The following is a 22,861-nucleotide window of genomic DNA, read 5'->3' on the forward strand; positions in this document are numbered from 1 at the left end:
GTTCTTGGGGGGGGGGGGGGGGGGGGAGGGGATGGAGGGGGATAATTTGTCAAACTCGTGGCCACTGAACCAGAGTTTGTTACCCCCAGGCAGGAGGGGTTTTCTGCGTGGCTTCAGGAGAACTGTGAATCCCCCAAATTGTGTGGAAATTATATTATGTACCCATCTAAGGGCATCTTTCTCTGAAGGGAGTTTATTTGCTTTTTTCAGTTTCTCAAAGAGACCAGTGGCTAAGACAATAAAGGTTAAGAGCCACTGCACTATAGTGTTAGGGACCTAATGTGTTTTCCCTTCTGTTTGCATTATTAAAAGAGAACACTCAGGACAATCTTCAGCCAATGGTACAAGTCACTAATCGGAGAATTTCAGGCATCATTAAGGGAAATGTGTGGATGGGGGCGAGTAGGAGGCTTTTTCATGTCCTTTAAATCCCATGGTAGGGGGACAACTTTTTATGGCACCTGTACTTAAGCTAGCTTTGCTTTATGAAAGACTTACATGCATTGTCCTCTCTTGTGGAAATTCTGCATGGAGGTAACTTCCTACTTTGTAAAGCAGTATTGCAGAAGAATATCATGGAAAGTAAGCGAGGTTATGATTTATTTCATGGGCCTCAGATGAAAGGGGCAATTAAGTACAGAGGATTATCTTCCTTGGTGATTTTTAGTTCTAGCTAATTCTCTCCCTGGGGCATTGAGGGATCTAATACTACTTCAGCAGATCTGTAGAGGCCGGAGGGATGCTCCTGTTGTGGAGCAGGGCTCCCTGAGGCTCTGTAGGGCAGCAGAGATCCTGCCCTTTGGTGCATGCACATCCAGCCTTTGCTTTTCCCACCTACTGAGATGCATAGAGTGGCAGGACCCCTACTGTCCCTTTGCACTGTGTGTTTGGGGAGGCTCATTCCCTGCCTGTATTTCCCTGTGTTCAGCTGTAACATTCCGTGCCACTTGAGACTCTTTAAGAACAGCTGTTCTGCCTTATCCATATTACAAAGGACAGGAACTGGACTAACCGATGCCAGCCTTCTCCCAATCTACTACCTCCCATATTTACCATTGTTATGAATAGCTAGCCACTGGAGTGGGGCCCTGAGCTATTCATTTCCAGTGGAAAGCTTGAGTAGTGCATGCTGTCAGCAGTGTCTTGAGAGTAGAGGAGGGGTCGAGTGTTTTAATTCTCTTCCTAATTTCCCCCTAGCAGTTTCCTACTGTGTGTTGTATTTGGGCTTTCCTCCCTTTTCTACTTATCTCTTCACTAAACGTGGCTTCTCAAAAAAAAACCCCACAAAAAACTAAGTGAGATTGTTGTTTTATTTTTAAAGTAACATTTATTAGATTTAAGGTTTATAGGAGCGCCTGGGCGGTGCAGTCGTTAAGCATCTGCCTTCGGCTCAGGGCATGATCCCGGCGTTCTGGGATCGAGTCCCACATCAGGCTTCTCCGCTAGGAGCCTGCTTCTTCCTCTCCCACTCCCCCTGCTTGTGTTCCCTCTCTTGCTGGCTATCTCTGTCAAATAAATAAATAAATAAAATCTTAAAAAAAAAAAAAGATTTAAGGTTTATATCCAGAGAAGTATAATGAAACGAACCAAGAAAAAAAAAAAAAAAAAGAAAAAAATCTCATCTCCAGATTATCTCTGTTACTTAAATTTTCTACATGTTTGTATGTCAGTATGGTTCCTCTTCTTGGTCTCTAGTCACTTTCCAAAGGTAACTATAATGAATAGTTTCTTATGTATCAGAACATAATTTAATACACATACTAACATGTATATCCATCCTTTAAAAATTTCAGGCTAAAGGAACCATGTATTAATACCCACTGTTTTCAACTGCTTTTTTCAATTAATACGTATTGGAGCTTTATTCCTATCAGCACTTACAGATCTAGCATGTTTTTTTTTTTTTTTTAAGATTTCATTTTTGAGTAATCTCTCCACCTAACATGGGGCTTGAACTCACAACCCTGAGACCAAGAGTCATATGCCCCATTGACTGAGCCAGCCAGGCGCCCCCCTCTAGCACATTCTTTTAATGGCTACGTGATATTCCATGTATATGGTGTAGCCAGGACTTCTTGTTTCTAGTTCGGGCATTATAAACAGTGCTACATTGAGCCTGGTTGCACAGCTATCTTGGCCTACCTACCTTTGCAAAAATATCTGTAGGAAATTGCTACATCAAAGGGTATATGCTTTTATATTTTTGATAAAAATTATCACATTGTCTTGCCACCACAGAAGTCTGCACTGATTTACAAACCTACCAACTGTACATGAGACTACACATTTGTCCAGACCCTTGCCAACACTTACACTGATGGGGGGAACATTATCTTCCTATTTTGATTACGTATTTAATTATGGGTGAGGTTATATGGTTTCTTTGGTAACCTGTAGTTTTCAAAGCCCGTATGGGAGAAAAGTCATCTAATAGGGCTAATTGATACTCTTGACTGATTCCTTTCTTAGAATAAAAGGAAGAGCACAGTGGACTAGGATGTTTTTACCTGCTTCTTTCAACTCTTCTAAGGTTCTGTGTGTCTATGGGAGTGAGGCAGACAGGGGCATGAAATATTCTTGGGGTCCTGTTCTTCATCTGCTGCTATTTTGGGATTAAATTACACATCTTTTCTGTTTGGTGTGGGAGAGGAAAAGGGGGCCCTTTGTCTTTTCCATGCAGGATTGATTATGCTGAGTTGTAATACGTGATTTGTCTCCTGAACACAGCTGCCTAGAAACCTCAACCTTGGGGCAATTCTGAATCCCCTGGGAGGACAGCCCTGGAACAAGGTAGATCTATTCCAAGGGATACTTAAAGTCTACAGAAATATTTTAGGAAATTTGCCTTAAAATTGCAGGTAAAATTGTGTATGCTTGTGTATTCGACTGAGCATACATGTCGATTTTCTTCTAGGGATTGGGGGAGAGTTTTTACTAGGTTCACATAGAGACCTTTGACCCCCAAGAGGAAAAAGTTGTTCAGTGTACTAACAATTTTAGATTTAGAACCTACTGTGGTACTTTAGCAGGCTTATAGGCAATTTTCAGCCTGTAATAACTTGGGCATGTGAGTGAATTCTGGGCCTGCTCGGGAGGCCTACTGGTCTTCTAGAAACAAATATAATCTTCATAGATCAATAAGGGGGCCTCACATGGAACACTTTTTTCTTCCTGGCTTAGCCTATGGATTGTTCCATGCTGAAATGGTTTCTTGAGCCCACCCCAAGCCTAAGCTGTACCTCTCTACTCTAGGTTGGTAGTCTGTAGGAGTGTGAGCAGGGTCATGTGTGCCCTGCTCCTACCCTGAAATAAGTTGATTAGAGGGCCGGCTAGTAGGATAAAATGTCAGCTCCAGAGGGGACTTTAATTATCATCTGTTCTGACTTCCTCATTGTGCAGATGAAGAAACTATCACAGCAAGGTGAGGGGAGGCAGAAGAGTTTGGTGGTTTAGAGTGTAGAAACTAAAGCCATCATACTGGTTACACATCCAGGTAGTATACCTTAATAGCCGTGTGATCATGAGTAAGTGACTTCACCTCTCAGTGCCTCGTAATAATAAATAATAGCTAACATTTATTAAGCATTACTTGCAAGGGATAATGACAATTATATGAACAGTTCCTTATTTAGTCCTTATGACAGCCCTATTAAATAGGTTCTGTTATTCCTATTTGAATGATAAGGATATCAAGGCACAGAGAGTTGAAATAGCTTGTGTGTGTATGAGTGTGTCATATCCACTCCCTCTTCTAAAGCAAATCAGGCACCTATACATTCTAGTTTTCTTTCATCTGTGCTTCCTTGTAATAGAACTTTGTCAGAATTCCTCTCCGATTTTTCCATTATAGATGTGTCCAACTCTGAAGTCTGAGTCCTTTAGACATTCTGCCTCTGAAAGTTAAACCACTTTTCATTGCCTCCTGGTCCAGCCCCTGTCTACATGCTGGCTTTCCAAGTTTCGTGCTCTAATCCTGGAAACCTGCACATGCTATTTATTTTGCTACAAAGCTTCAGAACCGAGGTTGTAAACTAGCTGCCCATAGGTCAAATTCAACCCACAGAAATACTTTGTTTGGCCTACATCATTAATAGTGTTTGGGAAATAACACAGAAAAATCATAATTTCTAGCACCTCTTGAGAAGGTCAAAAGGTCTGGTATCATTGGATCTTTCTTCTCATGGCCACAGTCAGCTGAAGCTGTCGTGAGTTCCTCCTCAAATCTTCTAGATGTGTTTCCACCACTCCTCGATGTCTTAATCCAGGGGTGCTTTCTTCATTTACGTTACTTGCCTGGACCTATAGACATTGGAGTTTGAGAGGTCTGCTTTAGGGATTGGAGTGGTAATGAGTGGGCCATAGGGTGAACTGGGTAATAGAAAAAACTTCACATGCACAAATAGACATTGCATGTTTGGATAAAGTGCCATTCCTTTAACGCGGGTTATTTCTGCTGATGTCTTTTTACAACCATCCTGTTCTTTGTCACTGCCAACATCCGAGTTATGTCTTCCTTGGACTGGTGCAGTGGCCTCTGAACAGGTTTCAGATCTGCCATCCTCTAACATCGAGGGAGTTCAGAAAAGGTAAAGATTGCCCTGCTGTTACTCTGCTTGTCTCACCCTTTTCATTCCCTGTTTCAGCTGACTGCTCACTCACCACCTCTTNNCCTTCTCATATCTTTAATTTCTGTCACTTTCTGTCAGATACTGTTAGTTCTGTGACAGGTAATAGTGTCTTGCTTTGACAAGGATAATAAAGAGAGTGATTCTTTCCCACTCAATAATAAAACTAGGGCAAGCCAGGAATTCCTGTAAAGAGTTACCTTATAAGATGGTGCTTTCACGTGGTGTGTAAATGACACATCTGAAAATGGGCAATGAGTGCAAATTCCTACTATCAAAAAGAGATTGCTCTCAGGACCTCACCTGGCTTTGGGGGCCTATAGGTTAGATGTCTGTTTTGCAGGGACTCTGTCAATCCTGCTTCTGTAGAGGCCAAATTAAGTGTAACTCCTTGCCTTCTGAGCAAACCAGACCATCTTGGCCACATTGCATTTTGACTGTTGCTTATACTATTATGGAGCTCAGGGTACAGCTTCAGAAGCTGGAAAAGGTGCCTCATGCTCTTACGTTTGTTCATACTTTAAAGAATGAGGCTTTCTGGACCAGAATGCAAGGCCATGAGGGTAGACAAAGATTTCTTAAACATGACCCCAGAAGCACTCTACATGAAAGAAAAAAGATGATATATTGGATTTCATTCAAATTAAGAACTGGTTTGTCAAAGACACTGTTAAGTGAAAAGATGAGCCAAAAGACAAGCCATGTCTGGGAAAAAATTCTTTATCATACATGTATTGAACAACAATTCCTACCTGCAGAATCTATTCTCATAGAACTACAGATCAGTAAGTAAAAGAAAACTCAACTTTTAAAATGAGCAGAAATGTTGAATAGGTACTTCACAAAAGAAGATATACCAAATAGCCAGTAAACATTTGAAGGGTAATCAGCTTCATTACTCCTGAGGGCAGTGCAAATTAAAACCACAATGAGTTATCACCAGACATCCTGAATCGTTCAAATTAAAGAGACTGAATGTACCAAGTGTTGGCAAGGGTGTGGAGCAACTGAAATTCTCATACATTTTAGGTGAGGGTAAATTGGTACAACCACTCGGGACAACTCTTTGTCAGCATCTGCTAAAACTCAAGTAGTGACTCCATGACCCGGCAATCTCACCCTTAGGTATATCTAGGAGAAATGAGTGTGGACTTCCACCAAACATGTGTACGATAATATTCACAGATGCTTTATTCATAATAGCCAAAAGCTGGAAACAACCCAAATGTCCATCAAAGGAGAATCGATAAATAAACTGCAGAATAGCCCTACAGTGGAATATCACATAGGCTTAAAAAGAATGAACTGTAGGTACACACTTTGACGTGGCCGAATCTCACAGTCATAATGTTGAATGAAAGCAGCCAGATAGATACAGAAGTGTGTGGTGTTCAAGAACAGGCAGGTAGTAGACATCAGAACAGTGATGACATTTGGGAAGGGTATTGACTTAGGGAGGCATGAGGGGCGCTTCCAGAGTTTTATATCTGGGTGGTAGTTTTCATGGGTATATACTTTAGTAAAAAAATCATTGAGCTATACTTAGAATTAGTGCACTTTACTATATTATTTAAAGTATATTTAATGTATTTACTTATTTAAAGTATATTTTATTTATTTGTTAGAGTGTGCACTCGAGTGAGCGCACAAACAGGGGGAGTGGCAGGCAGAGGGAGAAGCAGGCTCCCCACTAAGCAGGGAGCCCGCATGCAGGACTCAATCCCAGGAATCCAGGATCATGACCTGAGCCTAAGGCAGACACTTAACTGACTGAGCCATCCAGGTGTCTTTATTTAATGTATTTAAAGTATATTTTTTAAAAAGCCAAGGTCACTATTATCTTCACATGGGTATTTGCCTTCCCTATGATTCCAGTGGTTGTAGCAATATCACCAGCTCTTTAGGGAATGGTTTGAAGGGACAAAACAGAGAAGAGAGTCAGGAGAATCCAGCAGTTTGGATGGTATTGTAGAAAACTGCAAGAGAAAAGCTGGGGCTCATTGGAGTTCAGTTGTCCGAATGGTTAGCTCTAATTGGGGGACATGCCTTTAGTTAGCCACTCCTTTTTTCCTTTCTTCCCCCACTCACCCATCTTTACATACATACACAATGCTCAGACAAGTGTTCCAGCCACCAAAACCTGTAATAAATGCTTGTTTTCCTCCTAGAACTGTATTCCTTTCTTGTTGGTTTTAATCAATGTCACCATCACTCCCACAATCATCTGGCCCAAATCCCAGAGTTGCATTTTCCTCTTCTGTCTCTCTGTCCCTCTGCCGTACCCAGCCTTGCTATGGGTTAGTGTCTGGCCACTATTTTTAGTTCTGAAAGCCCCGGCTCCATCTTAGGGCCACAGCACTATTTCCGGAAGGGACTGGCTACACTGGCTTCTTGATTTGCCTCATGCTTCTGCCATATAGCACATATCCTTAACCACCACTCTTGCCGTTCCCTACCCAGGAGCTTTAGTGGATTCTTGTTATCTTTGTTCATGGCCATATCCCCAGAACCGGTATGTGGGATGCTCCAAGAAAATGTTTTTTGGAATGAATGTATGACTTACTTTACTGGATAAAATAAAAACTCCTTCAGCAAGCAATCTGCTCCTTGTCTGGTGCCAGTGTCCCTTCTTGCTCTCCTTGTACTCTCTCCTCTTGTACTCTCTTCCATATACAAACACATGTAGAGGAGGATTTCTCTCCTTCTTTCTTGCTTTTGTCTAGTCAAATTTTAGTTACCTTTCAAGGTCCACAATCAAATGGCAACTCATCAGGAAAAGCATCCTTGCTCCCTGTTACATACTTTTTGTTTTTTAAGATTTTATTTATTTGAGAGAGAGCAAGAGAGAGAGAGAGAGAGCAGGAGGCAGAGGGAGTGGGAGAAGCAGATTCCCCACTGAGCAGGGAGCCCGACTCGGGACTCAATCCAAGTCCCTGGGATCATGACCTGAGCCGAAGGCAGACACTTAACCGACTGAGCCACCCAGGTGCCCCCGTTACATATTCTTTTTCTTTTTTTAATGTTTTCTTTTTTTTATTTTTTTTTTTAAAGATTTTATTTATTCATTCGACAGAGATAGAGACAGCCAGCGAGAGAGGGAACACAAGCAGGGTGAGTGGGGGAGGAAGAAGCAGGCTTCCAGTGGAGGAGCCCGATGTGGGTCTTGATCCCAGAACGCTGGGATCACTCCCTGAGCCGAAGGCAGACGCTAAACGACTGAGCCACCCAGGCGCCCCCCTGTTACATATTCGTAAGCACTGGGTGTTATACGCAACCAATGACTCCGTGAACACTGCATCAAAAACTAATGATGTACAATATGCTGGCTAATTGAACATAATAAATAAATAAACAAATAAATGATACTCTGAAAAGAAAAATAAACCAACTTCCTTTACTCACTGTGTCCCTAGCACCTAGCACAGTTTGGGCACAGAATATGTGCCAATGAATGAAGCTTTCTCTTCTATAGGAAGGGATCTCTATTCAGAGCCTCTGTAAAGTACTTATGGTCTGTGGCATGCATGTTGCTTGGCTCAGTTGCTGCTTTTGGTATCATTAGTGATCTTTTAATATGAGTGTTTATCTCTAGCTAGACCAATATTATAGTTCTTATTTCCTTCCCAGTACCCAGGAATTGCTTCTCAAAAATGAAGTGCTTGTCCTGATTTGTACTGTTACCTATCATGTTTTCCTATGGATTTTTAAGGACAGGGCCATGTTTTATTTATCTCACAGCACTTAGACTATTGTGTACCTTCAGTAAATATTGAATGAATGCAGTTTTATACTTATCCCCAAATAGTCTGTATTTTCAAAGCAAGCTTTCTGTAATGTTTTCTGGACCTGTTAATTCCTTGAGTGTAATGGCATGCATCAAAATGTTGTCTCTAAGGAATAAATCCCTAGAGAAGGTTGTAGGGTTCTTGCTGGGTTTTGACTGCCTGTCAGATTTCTGTGGGGAAGCCAGGGATTCTGGTAAAGTTGCTGTCTGGTTTTTAGGCCACGAGGTGGAGCTCTACAATCAGCTTTGTCCACTGGAAGACACCAGGGCCCTGGTATCCTAACCCAGTGGTTTTCAAACTTCAGAGGGCATCAGAATCACCTGGGAATCTTGTTAAAATGCTCCTTCCTGGAGCGCAGGTCCAGAGATGGAATTGTTAAGACCTGAGGCAGGACCTGTGAATCTGCCATTTGAACCAGATATTCCAGATAATTTAGCAAGTTTGCATATCCTGCAAGATGGCAGCTGTGGTTATTAAAAGGTCTGTGTCGAATTCATTTCTGTGTTCATTCTGATCCAGGGTCTTTGGACTTTAGGCCAGAGCTTCCCCATGTGCATTCCTTTGCACAAAGCATAAATGTGCCTACGTGCCTGTTACAAGAGACTTCAGAACATCTGGGGAATGTCTAGTGAATGGATGGGAATTCTGGAAGCATGTACCAGTCCATATCCTTCCTTTAATATTCCTCAAGTATTGTTATGAAGGAGGTGATGTCAGATCCCTAAATCAAGTGGACTTTTTTATGGTAAAAAAAATTTTAGATATAAATAATAGTAAAATGAATTCTAATATACCTATCACTTAGCTTCAGTAATTAACTCATGGACAATCTTGTTTCATTTATTCCTCATCTGTGACCTCCCTTCCCAGTTAATTTTGAATAGATTTCCATATAACATTATATCATTTCTCTGTAAATACTTTAGTATGTATCTCTGAAAGATAATTCCTTTTTAAATTGAGATAAAATTCACATAACATAAAATTAGTCGTTTTAAAGTGAAAAAGTCAGCAACATGTAGCACATTCACAATGTTTTACAACCACCACCTCTATCTAGTTCCAAAACATTTTCATCATCTAAAGTAAAGCTTATACCCTTTATGCCATGACTCCCCAGAGTACTTTTCTCTTGGTAGCTTCTGGCTCATTGATCTGCTTTCTGTCTCTATGGATTTACTTGTTCCAGATATTTCATACGTATGTGACCTTTGGTCTGGCTTCTTGTCTTTATCATCATGTTTTTGAGATTCATCCACATTGTAGCATGTATCAGGACTGCATTCCTTTTTGTGGCTGGATAGTATTCTATTGTATGGATATACCAAATTTTGTTAGTCACCCATTGACACGCATCTGAGTTGCTTACAGTCTTTGGTATTATGACTAGTGCTACTATTAACATTCATGAATAAGTATTTGAGTGCCTGTTTTCAGTTCTTTCAGCTGTGTTCCTAGGAGTGGAATTGCTGGGTCATACAGTAATCCCATACTAAACTTTTTGAGGAACTGCCAAATTACTTTCCATAAAAAGATAATTCTTTTAAAAAACATAATCCCAATATTATCACACCTAAAAAATAACAATAGCTTCTTAATATCATTGCATCTATTTCAGTTAGTGTTTAAATTTCCTTAATGTTGGGGTGCCTGGCTGGTTGATTTCGTAGAGCACATAACTCAAGCCCCACGTTGGGTGTGGAGATTACTTAAAAATAAAGTCTTAAAAAAGAAAATTTCCTTAATTGTCTCATGAATGCTGCAAATGAATCAGGATTTAGATAGGGTTCATACAAAACAATTACTTAATATGGCTACTGAGCCTCTTTTAATCTGTAGGTATTCCTGCCTTGCACTTTTTTCCCTTTCAAATCTATTTGTTAAAGAAACTGTATTATTTATCTTATGGAATTTCTCACATTTTAGATTATAGTGATTGCATTTTTATACTGTCATTTAGCATGTTCCTTCTGACCCATTTTTTCCTATAAATTGGTTTTAGATTTAGGGGCTTGAACTGATTCAGGGTTTTGTGGGTAGTTTTGTTTTTTGTTTTTTGAGGGTTTTTTTGTTATTGTTGTTACAAAAATATTTCATAGATGGTGTTGGGTATATCCATAAGGAAGCTAAAAATGTCTAGTTTTATCTCTCCTTTTGTTTTAAAATACATTGACCGACTTCTTAGTTTGGCTTTTTAAAATACAAGTAGTACTGGTGAAGATGTGGAGAAACTGGATCACTCCTACATTGCTGGTGGGAATGTATAATAGTACAGCCACTCTGGAACGTAGTTTGGTGGTTCCTTTATAAATTAAAAATGAACTTACCAGTCTCAAAGGATACATACTGCATGATTCTATGTACATAACATTCACGAACTAATATATTTGAAGGGATGGAGAACAGATTAGTGGTTGCCAGGTGTTAGCAGTGGGGGTAGAGTGGGGATGAATATGGCTATACAAGGGTAGCCTGAGGAATCTTGTGATGATGGTACACATGAGTATCTTAATTGTAGTAGAGAGCGCTTTCGCCAAATAAATAAATAAAATCTTAAAAAAATAAAAATAAAAAAGATCTGTGTATGAGATGGTATTTTAAAATAACACTTTCTTTTGATTATGGAAAAATTCATGTTCATTGTAGAAAAACTTGGAAAAATAAAATGAAAGGCATAAAAAATAAAAATTATCTAAATCCTGTAGTCTAATTTATATATCTTCTTGTTGGTCTTCACACATCTATCAGTCTGAATGTTTATCATTATTTGTGAATATAATAGCATACGGCACAGATTCAAAACCTGTAGAATTCACCACTTTCTGAAACCTGACAGATGAGTTTCCTTTTTTTCACTTGACTTCCCCAAATGTAATTATTAATATTCTTTCTGTTCTGCAAATGTTAGACCCTCACTTTAAAGTACAAGATATAATTAAGATACCTTCCTATCTGCTAAACTCTTCCTTCTTGCTGGCCACTTATTGGCAGGTAGATGAGTTTAACTTCCTTGAAGGATGTGTGGTGGTGTCACAGAAACAGGGTAACCTGGGTGGTCATTGGTTGGGCCGGTTCTTTGCCTGTCCAGGAGGACTTCGACTCAGATGATCTCCAAGCCTCTTGCTATTTTAATTAATTAATTATTTAAAGATTTTATTTATTTGAGATAGAGAGGACATGAGCACGGGGGAGGGGCAGAGGGAGAGGGACAAGCAGACTCTCCACTGAGCAGGGAGCCCAATGCAGGGCTTGATCCTGGACTCTAGGATCACGATCTGAGCTGAAGGCAGACGCTTAATTGAAATAGCCTCTTGCTATTTCTCCAATTTTATGCTGCTTTGTGGCTTGCCTCTCAGATTGGGTTTCATGTGTAGATAAATGTCAAGACCCATGTGAACTTTGGTGGAGCACATTTTTCTTTTTAACGTTCGAAGTCAGAGTTTTTCAAACTGCTGCTCATGACCCATTAGATCATTCATTCAGCAGCTATTTATTGAATGACTGTTACATGTCTGGTACTGTTTAAGCACTTGGGGTATATGGGGAAGAGATATAAAAGCTAACAGTCTAGTGGGAAAACACAAATAAGAAACAAAATAAATACATAAAAATATATGGTATGTAAGATGGTGATTCATGTACTAGAGAAAAATAAAGCAGGCAAGGGAGACAGGGAGTATTGGGGTACTTGAATTTTTGTACTGGGCGTCAGGGCCTGATTGAGGAGGATATTGAATAAAGAGGTAAGCGAATGAATCATGGACATATCTGGAGGGGAACATTCTGGACTGCAGAATCTGTAAATGCAGACCCTGAAGCAGAAGCATGCTTGACTCGTTCTAGGATCAGTAAGGAGGCATCATGTGGTTGAAGTAGTAAGGTAAGAAGAGTGCTAGGAGGTGGGCCAGAGATACCGGGATCAGGAGGTGGTTGTCTAGGGCTTTATTGGTGTTGTAAGGAATTTGGTTTTTACTCTGGTATAAGTGGGGAGCCACTGGAGGATCTTTAGCAAAGAAATGATGTGTTCTGACTCATGGTTCAGCATCGTTCTGGCTGTGTTATTCAAGATAAATGAAGCACGGGCCAAGAGTGGAAGCAAGGAGGCTAAGGTAGGAAGCTCTTTCAACAATTCTGTGGGCCATGAAATCAATTTAGATGGTCACAAGTATTTATTAAGTAAAAAAATATAGAATAGAAAATCAGTGCGCATAGCATTATAGTAGGTGGTAAGCATTGTTTAATGAATTTATGCTAAAAAGTGTGGGTGTACTGGGATGCAGTATAAAATGTACTTTACAAAAGGTTGCTATAACACAAGTTTCAAAGCCATTATTCTAAGACACTTCTGTTACTGCCAGCTAGAGGGGACTTTGGTGTTTGGATACATTCTCAGTGAGTGGCTCCTGTGAGAAACAGGCTGGCTTCCTGTTTTGTGTCTCATCAGTCAGCAGTTTAGCCTTTTCTCCCTTTCCTTTGCGTTCCTCTAGTCTCTTGTTTTCAACTGTTTGCATAGGAGTTCTTCCAAGAAGGTAACAAATTGTGATTTTTGTTTGCAGACCCTCTTTTGCTTAGGATTTTTTCTAGACTTTGCCTCTTTCCTCTTTAACATTCCTCCAGCTTTGTGGTCTTGCACCCTAACAGTCAGTGCACCCACCCCAGTTTCCTGCCGTCAGGAACTGCCTGTTTACCTGCATATATTCCCACCCCCTCCTGCAGCACTGTTACCGTTGCTGTAGCAACTGCCATCTTGATCTCCGTCTTCCCCTTGCTTTTTCCTGCCTCTTGCCAACCACTGTTCATTAAACTTTCCCTCCCTAGTTTTATTCACCGTGAGGTCAGGGCTGATGCTAATGTAAAATCTGTCAGAAGGTAGGACCAGGAGTAGTTGTAAGGTGAAGATTAAATGGCTGCTTACGAAACCCCTCTCTATTTTCTGCAGCTTAGGATGAGGGGGGATTCTGAATAAGCCAGGCCATCTGATGAATTGAGATGACTAAATATTGAGTCCGTAGTTCTATGGGAAATTCATGAGTGTCCTAGAACAAAGCTTACGGTTATGTCAGTGCCTCTTAATTTATTTTGAGATCTTGTTTGGTTCTGTGTGGCTTTTAGGATCTCTGGGCCAAGTGCAAAAATTTGGTTGTAGATCACTTCAACTTTGGGTACGTCCCTGTTCTGGAAGAGGATGATTAGAAACACTGCAATGCCTGCCATCCACATTTGCTTCAGGGAGGGACTAGATATGCCATTGACCATTTAAAGATTTCTCTCTCTTTTTTAAAAAGATTTTAAGTAATCTCTGAACCCACCGTGGGGCTCAAACCCACAACCACGAGATCAAGAGTTGCATGCTCTGCTGCCTGAGCCAGCTAGGCACCCCTATCCAAAGATCTCTTTATCAGAAATTTATCAAGCCCTTCTGCCACCTTCAGGCAGACTTAAATTTCTGGATGTTCAAGAAGGGAAGGAAATCTTACCAGGGACACTGAACCTACATCTATATTTCAAGCCAGAGAGGTTTGGCAGCGAATCATGTTCTGAGGATAGTGGGTTCGTTTAGACACTTCACAATGTATCTTTCTCATACTAGTTGTCTGATAGTTCTGACTTCCTCTAGAGACGTTACAGTCTTGGAACTGAGGATTATGTTAGAAAGAACAAAAGAGAAAGCCCAGGTTCTCCTGCCAACTCACATTAAAAAAATGGTTAAGGGATTATTGGGACCCTGAACACACTTAAATAGGATTGGTATGGGCTGTGATTCCCTGAACTTGTTCGCTTTCTACATAATTCTAGTGTTCTCTGGGACTTGTCATATTCTATGGGTTGTGCAAGTACAGAATGTCCTTTATTCCTTACAGGTCATCCCATCCTAAAGCAGAAACTGGAGGGGAGGAAGAGATTCCCCCGCCATCTATATAGAACCTTGATTTTGTCACTGTGGTTGTATAATACCAGATCTGATGTCTGTGATTTGGAATAACAGTGCATTTCACAGGTGTTATTGAAGCTTTCACTTAGAAACTGTAAGGAAATTCATGCTGTTGGCATTGGTAAATCATGTTGGTACCATTGGATGAATTACTTAGTTATGGATTTATGGAAATCTAGATTCATGGAATCTAATCTTGGAAATGTTATCAATGCCCTGTCTTGTGTTGAACATGATATTCCTAGTTACTTTCCTTGGAAACAGCCTTAGCCTGTTTCTCTTCTATTCCAAGGCCTTAGCCTTGGCCAAGTACTTTAAAAAATGTTCTTTTTACTCTGCCAGAGCAATAAAGAAGTCCATTTGAATAGTGGGGGTGGGAGGGAGCAAAAAAGGAAAAATCCAGGAGACCACACTAGTGAGAAATATTTTCCTGTTGTTCTGTCGTTCTTTTGCTTTTCGTCCTGGATCTTTTACATGCTGACCCTTGGATTACCTCCTACCCCATTCTTTTTTTTTTTTTTTTTTAAGATTTTATTTATTTATTTGACAGAGTGAGACAGCCAGCGAGAGAGGGAACACAAGCAGGGGGGAGTGGGAGAGGAAGAAGCAGGCTCCCAGCAGAGCAGGGAGCCTGATGCGGGGCTCGATCCCAGGACCCTGGGATCATGCCCTGAGCCGAAGGCAGACGCTTAACGACTGAGCCAACAAGGCGCCCCATCCTACCCCATTCTTGTTGCATTTTATGACAAATCATTGGTTGAAGATAGGTTGGAATAGATTTATTGCTTTTCTTTTTCTAAAGAGGGATATTTTGAGTTGAACTCATTTTAACTTGTTGCTTCTTCTTTCAAAATACTGCTTGTCTTGTCTGGGTGTGTAGTGGTGGCCATTTCTCTGAAGAGTGGGGATAGTGACATCTCCATTATCAAGATCAGAGTTCAGAAAGCAAGTCAAAATTGAGGCAGTCTTCCTGCAGTTCTCCAAGAGGGGATGTATTGATGACAGGAAAAAGGCATTTCAGGCATTGTTGGTAGAGAGGAACTCTGAGTCCTTTCTGCTAATGGACGTGGGGCTATAAAAAGTGCCATATTACTGTATGGTGACATAATATAATAAAAAAACATTAAAAAAATAAAATTAGTATATCCACAAAAAAAATAAATAAATTGATTAAATTATTATTTTAAAAAAAGTGCCATATTGTGTGGTTGGCTTTTTGTTGAACCTGTGGTAATCTGCCTTCTCTCCACCTCGTTTTCCCCCTGACCCCACTCTCCCTTCTTTTCCTGCTTCCTCTCCCCCCAAATTCCAAAATGGAACCATGTTTCTCAAAGTGGTTTGAAAGTCACTTGCATCAGAATTAATTGGGGTTGTTAAATTCAGATTCCTGGGCCCACTTCCCAGATTGAATTAGAATATCTGGGGGTGGATCCAGAGAATCCACATTTTTAAAGAGTCCAGATGATTTCTCAGGCACATTACACTTGGAACCTTGAACTACAGCATCTTTGACATAATCTTTATATCTTGACTGTGAGGGCAAACTGCTTCTAAGTTTTTTCTTCCTAATGAACTAGATCATCCTTACCATTCTCATCTGGAAGAGCCAGCTGTAGAACCCCTGCTGAGAAATCAGGGTTAGCATAGTTCACTCTCTGGATTTCAGGTATCATTCTGCCCTCTGGAAGGAATTGAATTTTGTGCCCAAACATGAAGTATTCCGTTTTAGCAGCTGCTGCTCTTTAGATAGCACCCCTGAACACTGTAGGAGCGAGTTCTCCATACCTACCCTCTGCGTGAGAGAAAAGAGTTCCCTGCCCAGCAGCCCAGGCAAGAGAAGTTCGTGACTCTCCTAGAGCCCACAGACAGACCTCTGTGGAGTGGCTAGAATGCTGACAAAGGTCAGGGGCCTCCGGTGGGGGTGGGATGGGCCTAATGCCTGTCCTGGGCAGACTTCTACAGGTCTGACTAGAATCAGCACAGGAAATTCCTGTTAACCCATGGAAAGGGCGTTTGCCAGAGGCGCCAGCTTTCCTGTCAGGGATGCCTGAGCTGATGCAAACCCCTGCTGCTGTTGCTGGTGGGGCTGGCCAAGTTTCTTTTTGTTGAGTCTTGTTTCCACCCCCAACTCCTCTTCAGTCCTACAGATGGTGGTTTATTTGTACACTCCATGCAGATGTTGGATTGAAAGCCGCTCATTGTTTTTGAACTCAGTGTTTAGATAACACCACATGCCTGTGGCAGCTAGGGCACCCTGTAAAGGAAATGCCTGTACTCTAACAGCCCCGTCTTTCATGCTCCGTATGTGAGTGAGCGTGGCCTCTGTTTAGGACCATTATACAAACATTTCTCTGCAGAGATATTATGACTTGGGTTCTGCAGGGCTACTAGCCTTCTCCTTGATGTTTGGAGTACTAGGGTCTGTTTCCTAGTCTTTTCTCTTTTCGTTCATTTCAATCCTAAAAGGATGAAAGCCTCTTTTGCCCCAAGGCTGTGTCCTCTCGGAGCTGCAGTATTAGAGCATTCCTCCCTCTAGTGAGAAGACTGCTCTGGAAAACACAGCACGGACTCGGGCTAGTGTGGGTACGGAGGGTTTTGATGACTAGGCTAGGTTGGCAGCTGCCTTTGCACATGGTTCCAGGGGCTCCTTTTCCCATGGGATTTCTCCTTTCTGGTCCCCTTAATCTTACCCATCACTGTCATGCCAAAAAAAGAAAATGTGTTGTTTTCATTCAATATTAAATCTCTTCTGGAGTATATAGCTCTTTAAGTTTTCACTTGGTAAAATGCTATTAAAACTTCTTCCTTAAAAATGTTCAGATAAATCTGCCAGGCTCTAATTTAGGTCTCTCAAGGCCCATTCCAGCTCTCTGATTCCCTAGAATTTATAAACGTTTTTTTCCTAAAACTACTAGGACTATTTTCTTTCCAGGACAACAATGTGTGAGGCAAAATGAGTTTGTAGTTTTGAAGTGAAATGAATTTCTGTACCATCCCCAATGTATATATACTTAACCTCACTTTCCTACCAGTAATTCAGTGCCCCAAGAATTGAACCCAGAATACAAAAGAAGTTGGTTATGATATGGTCAGTGAGTAGTTCATTCCTTCATAATAAAATAGAGTCTAGCTAATCAAGGATACCAGTTACTGAAAGATATACACGCAGATACACACCCTTTTTTACTTAGTACTATATAATTGGTAATGTTCACGGCCATCCTGGTGCACTGTAAAATTGAAAGTATCTTCTGAGTCATCAAAAGAAATTATTTGGAACCATACTGTGAGTTTCTTTTTAATGTTAGGAATATTATGGGACTGCAGAAGAATAGTAGATGAACCAGAGCATATCACTTTCCCTAGTGAAGCTACATAAATATATTAACTGAAGTACGTATCAGCTTGTTGGGAATTGTACAGGAAAACAAGTCATCTTGCTTTTCTAATTGTTACACTACTTGCCGTGCATTTAAATTGGATTTTTTTGTTTAATATTTACTTTCTAGTTATGCCATATAGACTATAAAGTTTCTGTGAACAGATTAAAAATTCTGTAATAAAATGATTTTTTAAAAGATTTTATTTATTCATTTGAGAGAGAGAGTGTACGAGAGCACGTGGCGGGAGGGGCAGAGGAACAAGCAGACTCCCCTCTGAGCAGGGAGCCTGACAAGGGGCTTGATCCCAGGACCCCAGGATCATGACCTGAGCTGAAGTCAGACGCTTAACAGGCTGAGCCCTCTGGGCGCCCCAGTAATAAAATGATTATTGTTAAAAAAAAAAATCCATAATAAAACAGTAAAGTATCTGTTTTTCTTGCTGATGTGCTTTGTATCTCTAATACAAGGATAAATATGTCCCTTAAATCTCATCCATGATTAGCCAGTTAGAGTGAACATGACTTACCTCGCAGGGACTTGGTGAGTATCCACTTGATTATGTAGTTAGCTTAGGCAAATGAAATAACTCATCATTTTCATATGTCTCTTCTTTCGTGATGCTTTTGTTCTTTATTTCCTGTAAATTTACTGGTAATTCACCTTTTGGAGATTGAAAAGAGAACTGATAGGTTAACTTGCTCTAATGAAATCCAGGAGCCACTCTTACCCCATTGTTACCTTCTAGCCTACTGAATAGAAATACCTTTCAGATGTACAAGCCTGACAGGAGATTCTGGACACATTTTGGGAAGAAGTAAATGTGGTCATTTTGCAGACTCTTGTCCAGCCTGCCTCATGCCCAATCCCTCTGCTTCCTGCCTTCCAGTTCTCTCCTGCGCTATGGTGGCAACCTATCCCTCCAGAGTGCCATGAGCGTGCGATTCAACAGCAACGGCACCCAGCTCCTGGCTCTGAGGCGTCGCCTGCCCCCTGTACTCTATGACATCCACTCCCGCCTGCCTGTGTTCCAGTTTGACAATCAGGGTTACTTCAACTCTTGCACCATGAAAAGTTGCTGCTTTGCAGGGGATCGTGACCAGGTAGGTGCCCTCTGTCTCCTGCATCCCACATTCATGCTTTCCTTTCTTGTTGCTCCTTCTGTGCTGGTCTCTATTTTCTTTAGCATCATGTCAGGTAGAAACAATTGAGGCACAGGTGTCTGTGGACATTCTAACATAATAGTGAGTTTCTTCATCAGAGCTGCCATTAAGTAATATGAGGCACACACCATGAACCAAGGCTGGCCACAGTATAGTTCTGAGCAACCTAGCTTTGCCAGGTTTGTGAACAGACTTTAAGGTTCTAAGAATGTGTCATTTCAAAAGAAAGGAGGGAGTCCATGGAAAATCAGCCTGCCAAAAAAAGAGAGATTTTGTGTGTGTGTGTGTATCAGTAAAACACAATGATGAATGAAACACCCTAAGTACCATCCAAGAGACACATATCCTGAATGGCCCCTTGGGATGGCATCTTTTTTTTGGATGAGATGGGCTGAGCAGCTTTGTTTGAGAGGAAGCCAGATGCTGACTCTTTTACTTTTTATTGCCAGCATCACATCTGGGAAGGAGAACCCAAGCTGTGTTTCCAGCCTTTTCACAGTCTCACTGGGAATTGAGATACTGATGTGGACTTAGAGCTGCAGTTTAAAAACATGCTTGGCATTCTTGCACCTGTCTTGGCCATAGACGTTCTGAAGTGGGTGTCAGTGAGTGGACCAGTTAGACTGATCTCAGTAATCAAGCTGAGTAAAGACAAATATAAAGAAGCATTGGTCAAATAAACAAATAGATTTTTTTTTTCCTTCTCAAACAGAACAAATCTTGTGCTATTTCACATCTAGATTGGAAGGAGAGAGACCTTAGTCTCTTGCTAGTGCTTCATGTTCTCTTTGGGCTCATCATCATCTTTAACATATAACTCTCACATGCTGTACTCACCTCTTTAGAGTTATTTGTGGGCAAGGAACATAAAAGAAACAGTTCTTGGGGAACGTGTGAAGACCCTGCTCTTTGAAGGCAGAACCTAGGGGTTTTCTTCCTAGACTGCAATTGCTACATGCTCCCCAACGTCAGAGCTTAAAGACTAGTATATGAAGTAGGAGCCCGATAAATGCTTGTTGAATTGAGTTAAATGTTAAAGAAACTGAAAATATCTTTTAAGTTATCTAGACTAGGGATGTTCCTTTTGTAAACAGAGAATATACATCTGAATTGAGAATTTATGTTGAAGGCAGAGTCCTAGGGCCTACTTAGCTGTGATCCACACGGGAAACACTAGGTGGCCTCAGTTTTATAATCAATGTCTCCTTGAAGAGGCCATAATGCCTGAATGACTTCGTGTTTACAGGCTGTTTGTTTCTTGGGTGGGAAGAAGCAGTTTCTAGACGTGATCAGGCTCACAACAGAACAGATCGTTGTACTCTTCAGATTGGTTGACTTAGCTTCACTTAGATGTGGGAATGACAACCAAACCTCTCCCTCCCTTTCTCCCTTCCTTCCTTTCTTCTTGCCTTTCTTCCTTGCCTTCCTTGCTTCCTTGATTTTCCATCATCTGTCACTTTCTTGTGCATGTGATTCTTATTTCAATGACCAATAAAAAGCAAGCACTAAATGTAATGGTTTATTAGGCTTTATTACTGGAAACACAGGGGCTGAGAGAAAGGTGAAAGATGTAAAGGAAAATAGATGTTAATTTTCTTTCAGTTCCTGTCTGCATGGAGCCCTTAAAAGACCCTGAATATAGGCCGCTAGCCAATATGTAGAACACCCAGCCCATGGTTTCTCTACCTGTGTAATATCAACTTTTTGGCTGAATAATTCTTTGTTTCGCAGGGTTCTCTTATGCATTACAGGATAGTTAGTAGCATCCCTGGCTGGTCCCTGCTGGATGCCAGTGATGTCTCCCTAGTCTTCCCCCAGACAACCAAAAATGTCTCTAGACAGGGGGAAATTGCCCCTGATTGAGAACCTCTGACCTGGATTATAATACCCATTTTGCCCAGATACACTGGGGCAGGTATTGCCACAGACAGACCCAGAGTAGGTATTTTGTGATTGTCCTGGTTATGTACATTGAAAAGATGGAGTTGTTTTTGTCTTTAAGGTTATATGTAATGATGAAAACATTGAATGGCTTTTGATTTTTTTTCTATTTGGATTTGACAAATTTATTATTTGTGTGTGTTTTTTTAAATATTTAAGTAATCTCTATACCCAACATGGGTCTTGAACTCATGACCCTGAGATCAAGAGTCATATGCTCTTGAAACTGAATCAGCCAGGTGCCCCTTATGTGTGATTTTTTTATCCTATGGGAAAAGTCTATGGGTACTGTATCCTCTCTGACAAACTAGATTGCTTTTTGGTTGGGATATGTGGTTTTCTATGAAGGAGGATGCAGAGTCATTGAATCTAACTTTGGATCCATTTCAGAGGTAAAGTCTTTCAAGTTTGTTCGTAGTCCTTGTAGAGATTATCAGAAGTGTATAACCTAGGGAATAGGAAGTACAGAGATTTTATGTTAGGCTATTTTGTTCACTCCTTCGGGACTAAGAAATGAAATGTGGCTAATTATCATTGCCTTGTCTCCACACAGTAAGAGCACAATATTTGTTGAAGTGAATCTTGAATACTTTGGTCAATGTGTGGTTTTTAGCTTTTGAGGCCTAAAGCTTCTCTATAAATCAGAATTGAGAAGTACCATTTTTTCCCGCTCAACTTCCAGGGGCTTTATGAGGATGAATTAAGTAATAGATTTTCAGTGAGACTAATCTACTGAGCTTATACTTTCTAAGTGCTGTCCAGGAGGCCAAACTTACTGTCTCATTGCTAGAACATGTATCTCAGAGGTGATTTATAGGCTCTGACTTTCCACACTCAGAGCTAAAGCAGCAGCTGCCGCAGTTACAGTATGATCTGCAGCACTGACATGTATATTCTTTGACTAGTCCAGACAGGATCTTTTTTGCTGCTTTCAAATTCCAAAGCCTACTCTTTCCTTATATTGGTCTTTATATTTGCTCTTGTTCTTGTATGCTTCGAGAACGCCCATAGCTGGAGGCCCTGTGCTCTGGAACTCTTCATTTAGTCATAGGCTGGGTAACCATCCCAGAGAGGCATCTGAGAGTTTCCATAATAGGAATGAACATGGTCAAGAAAGACACTAAGTGATCTATCTGAGACAGTCTTCTGGCTTTTAATTATAGTGAGATTAGTCTTTCCACACAAATGGACCCCAGTACTGTGCCAGAGAGCCTGTACTTCCTTTTAGACTATCCTAGGTTCACTAGGTACTTCTTCAGTCTCAAAATGAAATTAACATTTCAAGAAATTGGACTGAGGGAATAGAGTGTGAAATAGGCTGAGCCTACTTTGTGTTTCCCCTATGCTCAGCCCCACCGTTGTAGATGAATTCTAATTATAGAGCTATTACAGATGATTTTATATAACCTTCCTTTTCTAGATGAGAAAACTGAGGCTCAGAGCTGTTGGGGACGTAAGTCAAGACGTATACTTGTTTGCAGGGGCGCCTGTGTGGCTCAGTCGTTAAGCATCAGCCTTAGGCTCAGGGCATGATCCCAAGGTCCTGGGCTCGAGCCACGCATCGGGGGTGGAGCCTGGGAGGAGCCTGCTTCTTCCTCTCCCACTGCCCCTGCTTGTGTTCCCTCTCCTGCTGGCTGTCTCTCTCTCTATCAAATAAATGAATGAAATCTTTAAAAAAAAAAACAAAAAAAACACATATACATGTTTGCAGCTGAGCCAGGACTAGAACACAAGTTTTTGAGATCTCAGTAGAGCCCTTTTCTTTTTCTTTTTAAGATTTTATTTTTAAGTAATCTCTGTACCCAATGGGGCCGGGTGGGAGGCTCAAACTCACAACCACGAGATCCAGAGTCATGTTACGGCCCTTTTCACTCTACAACTTGATGCCAGCAGAAGCAAGGCTAGCAGCAAAAATGAGTGAATTGAGTTAGAAGTCATCAGTGGGGGTGGTGGCGACTGGGGCCCATGATAGAGATCCCACGCCATCTAAACATGAATGAATCCCATCTAAATGAAGCTTTGACTCAGCTTCAGC

The 22,861-nt window shown here is 41.0% G+C and overlaps 1 protein-coding gene across 4 annotated transcripts in view; it reads left to right on the forward strand.

The window, feature by feature from the left end:
* DCAF5 (DDB1 and CUL4 associated factor 5) overlaps positions 1-22,861 on the forward strand; it is a 91,334-nt gene that overhangs the window by 29,999 nt on the left and 38,474 nt on the right. For all 4 annotated transcript variants that reach the window (XM_040641732.1, XM_040641733.1, XM_040641731.1 and 1 more), the window contains one exon: positions 18,612-18,825. In XM_040641732.1, coding sequence (XP_040497666.1) covers positions 18,612-18,825 — 214 coding nt within the window. The remainder of the gene's footprint in view (positions 1-18,611; positions 18,826-22,861) is intronic.

The sequence above is a fragment of the Ursus maritimus genome, unplaced genomic scaffold, assembly GCF_017311325.1.
Source record: "Ursus maritimus isolate PB19 unplaced genomic scaffold, ASM1731132v1 scaffold_25, whole genome shotgun sequence".
NCBI lineage: Eukaryota > Metazoa > Chordata > Mammalia > Carnivora > Ursidae > Ursus > Ursus maritimus.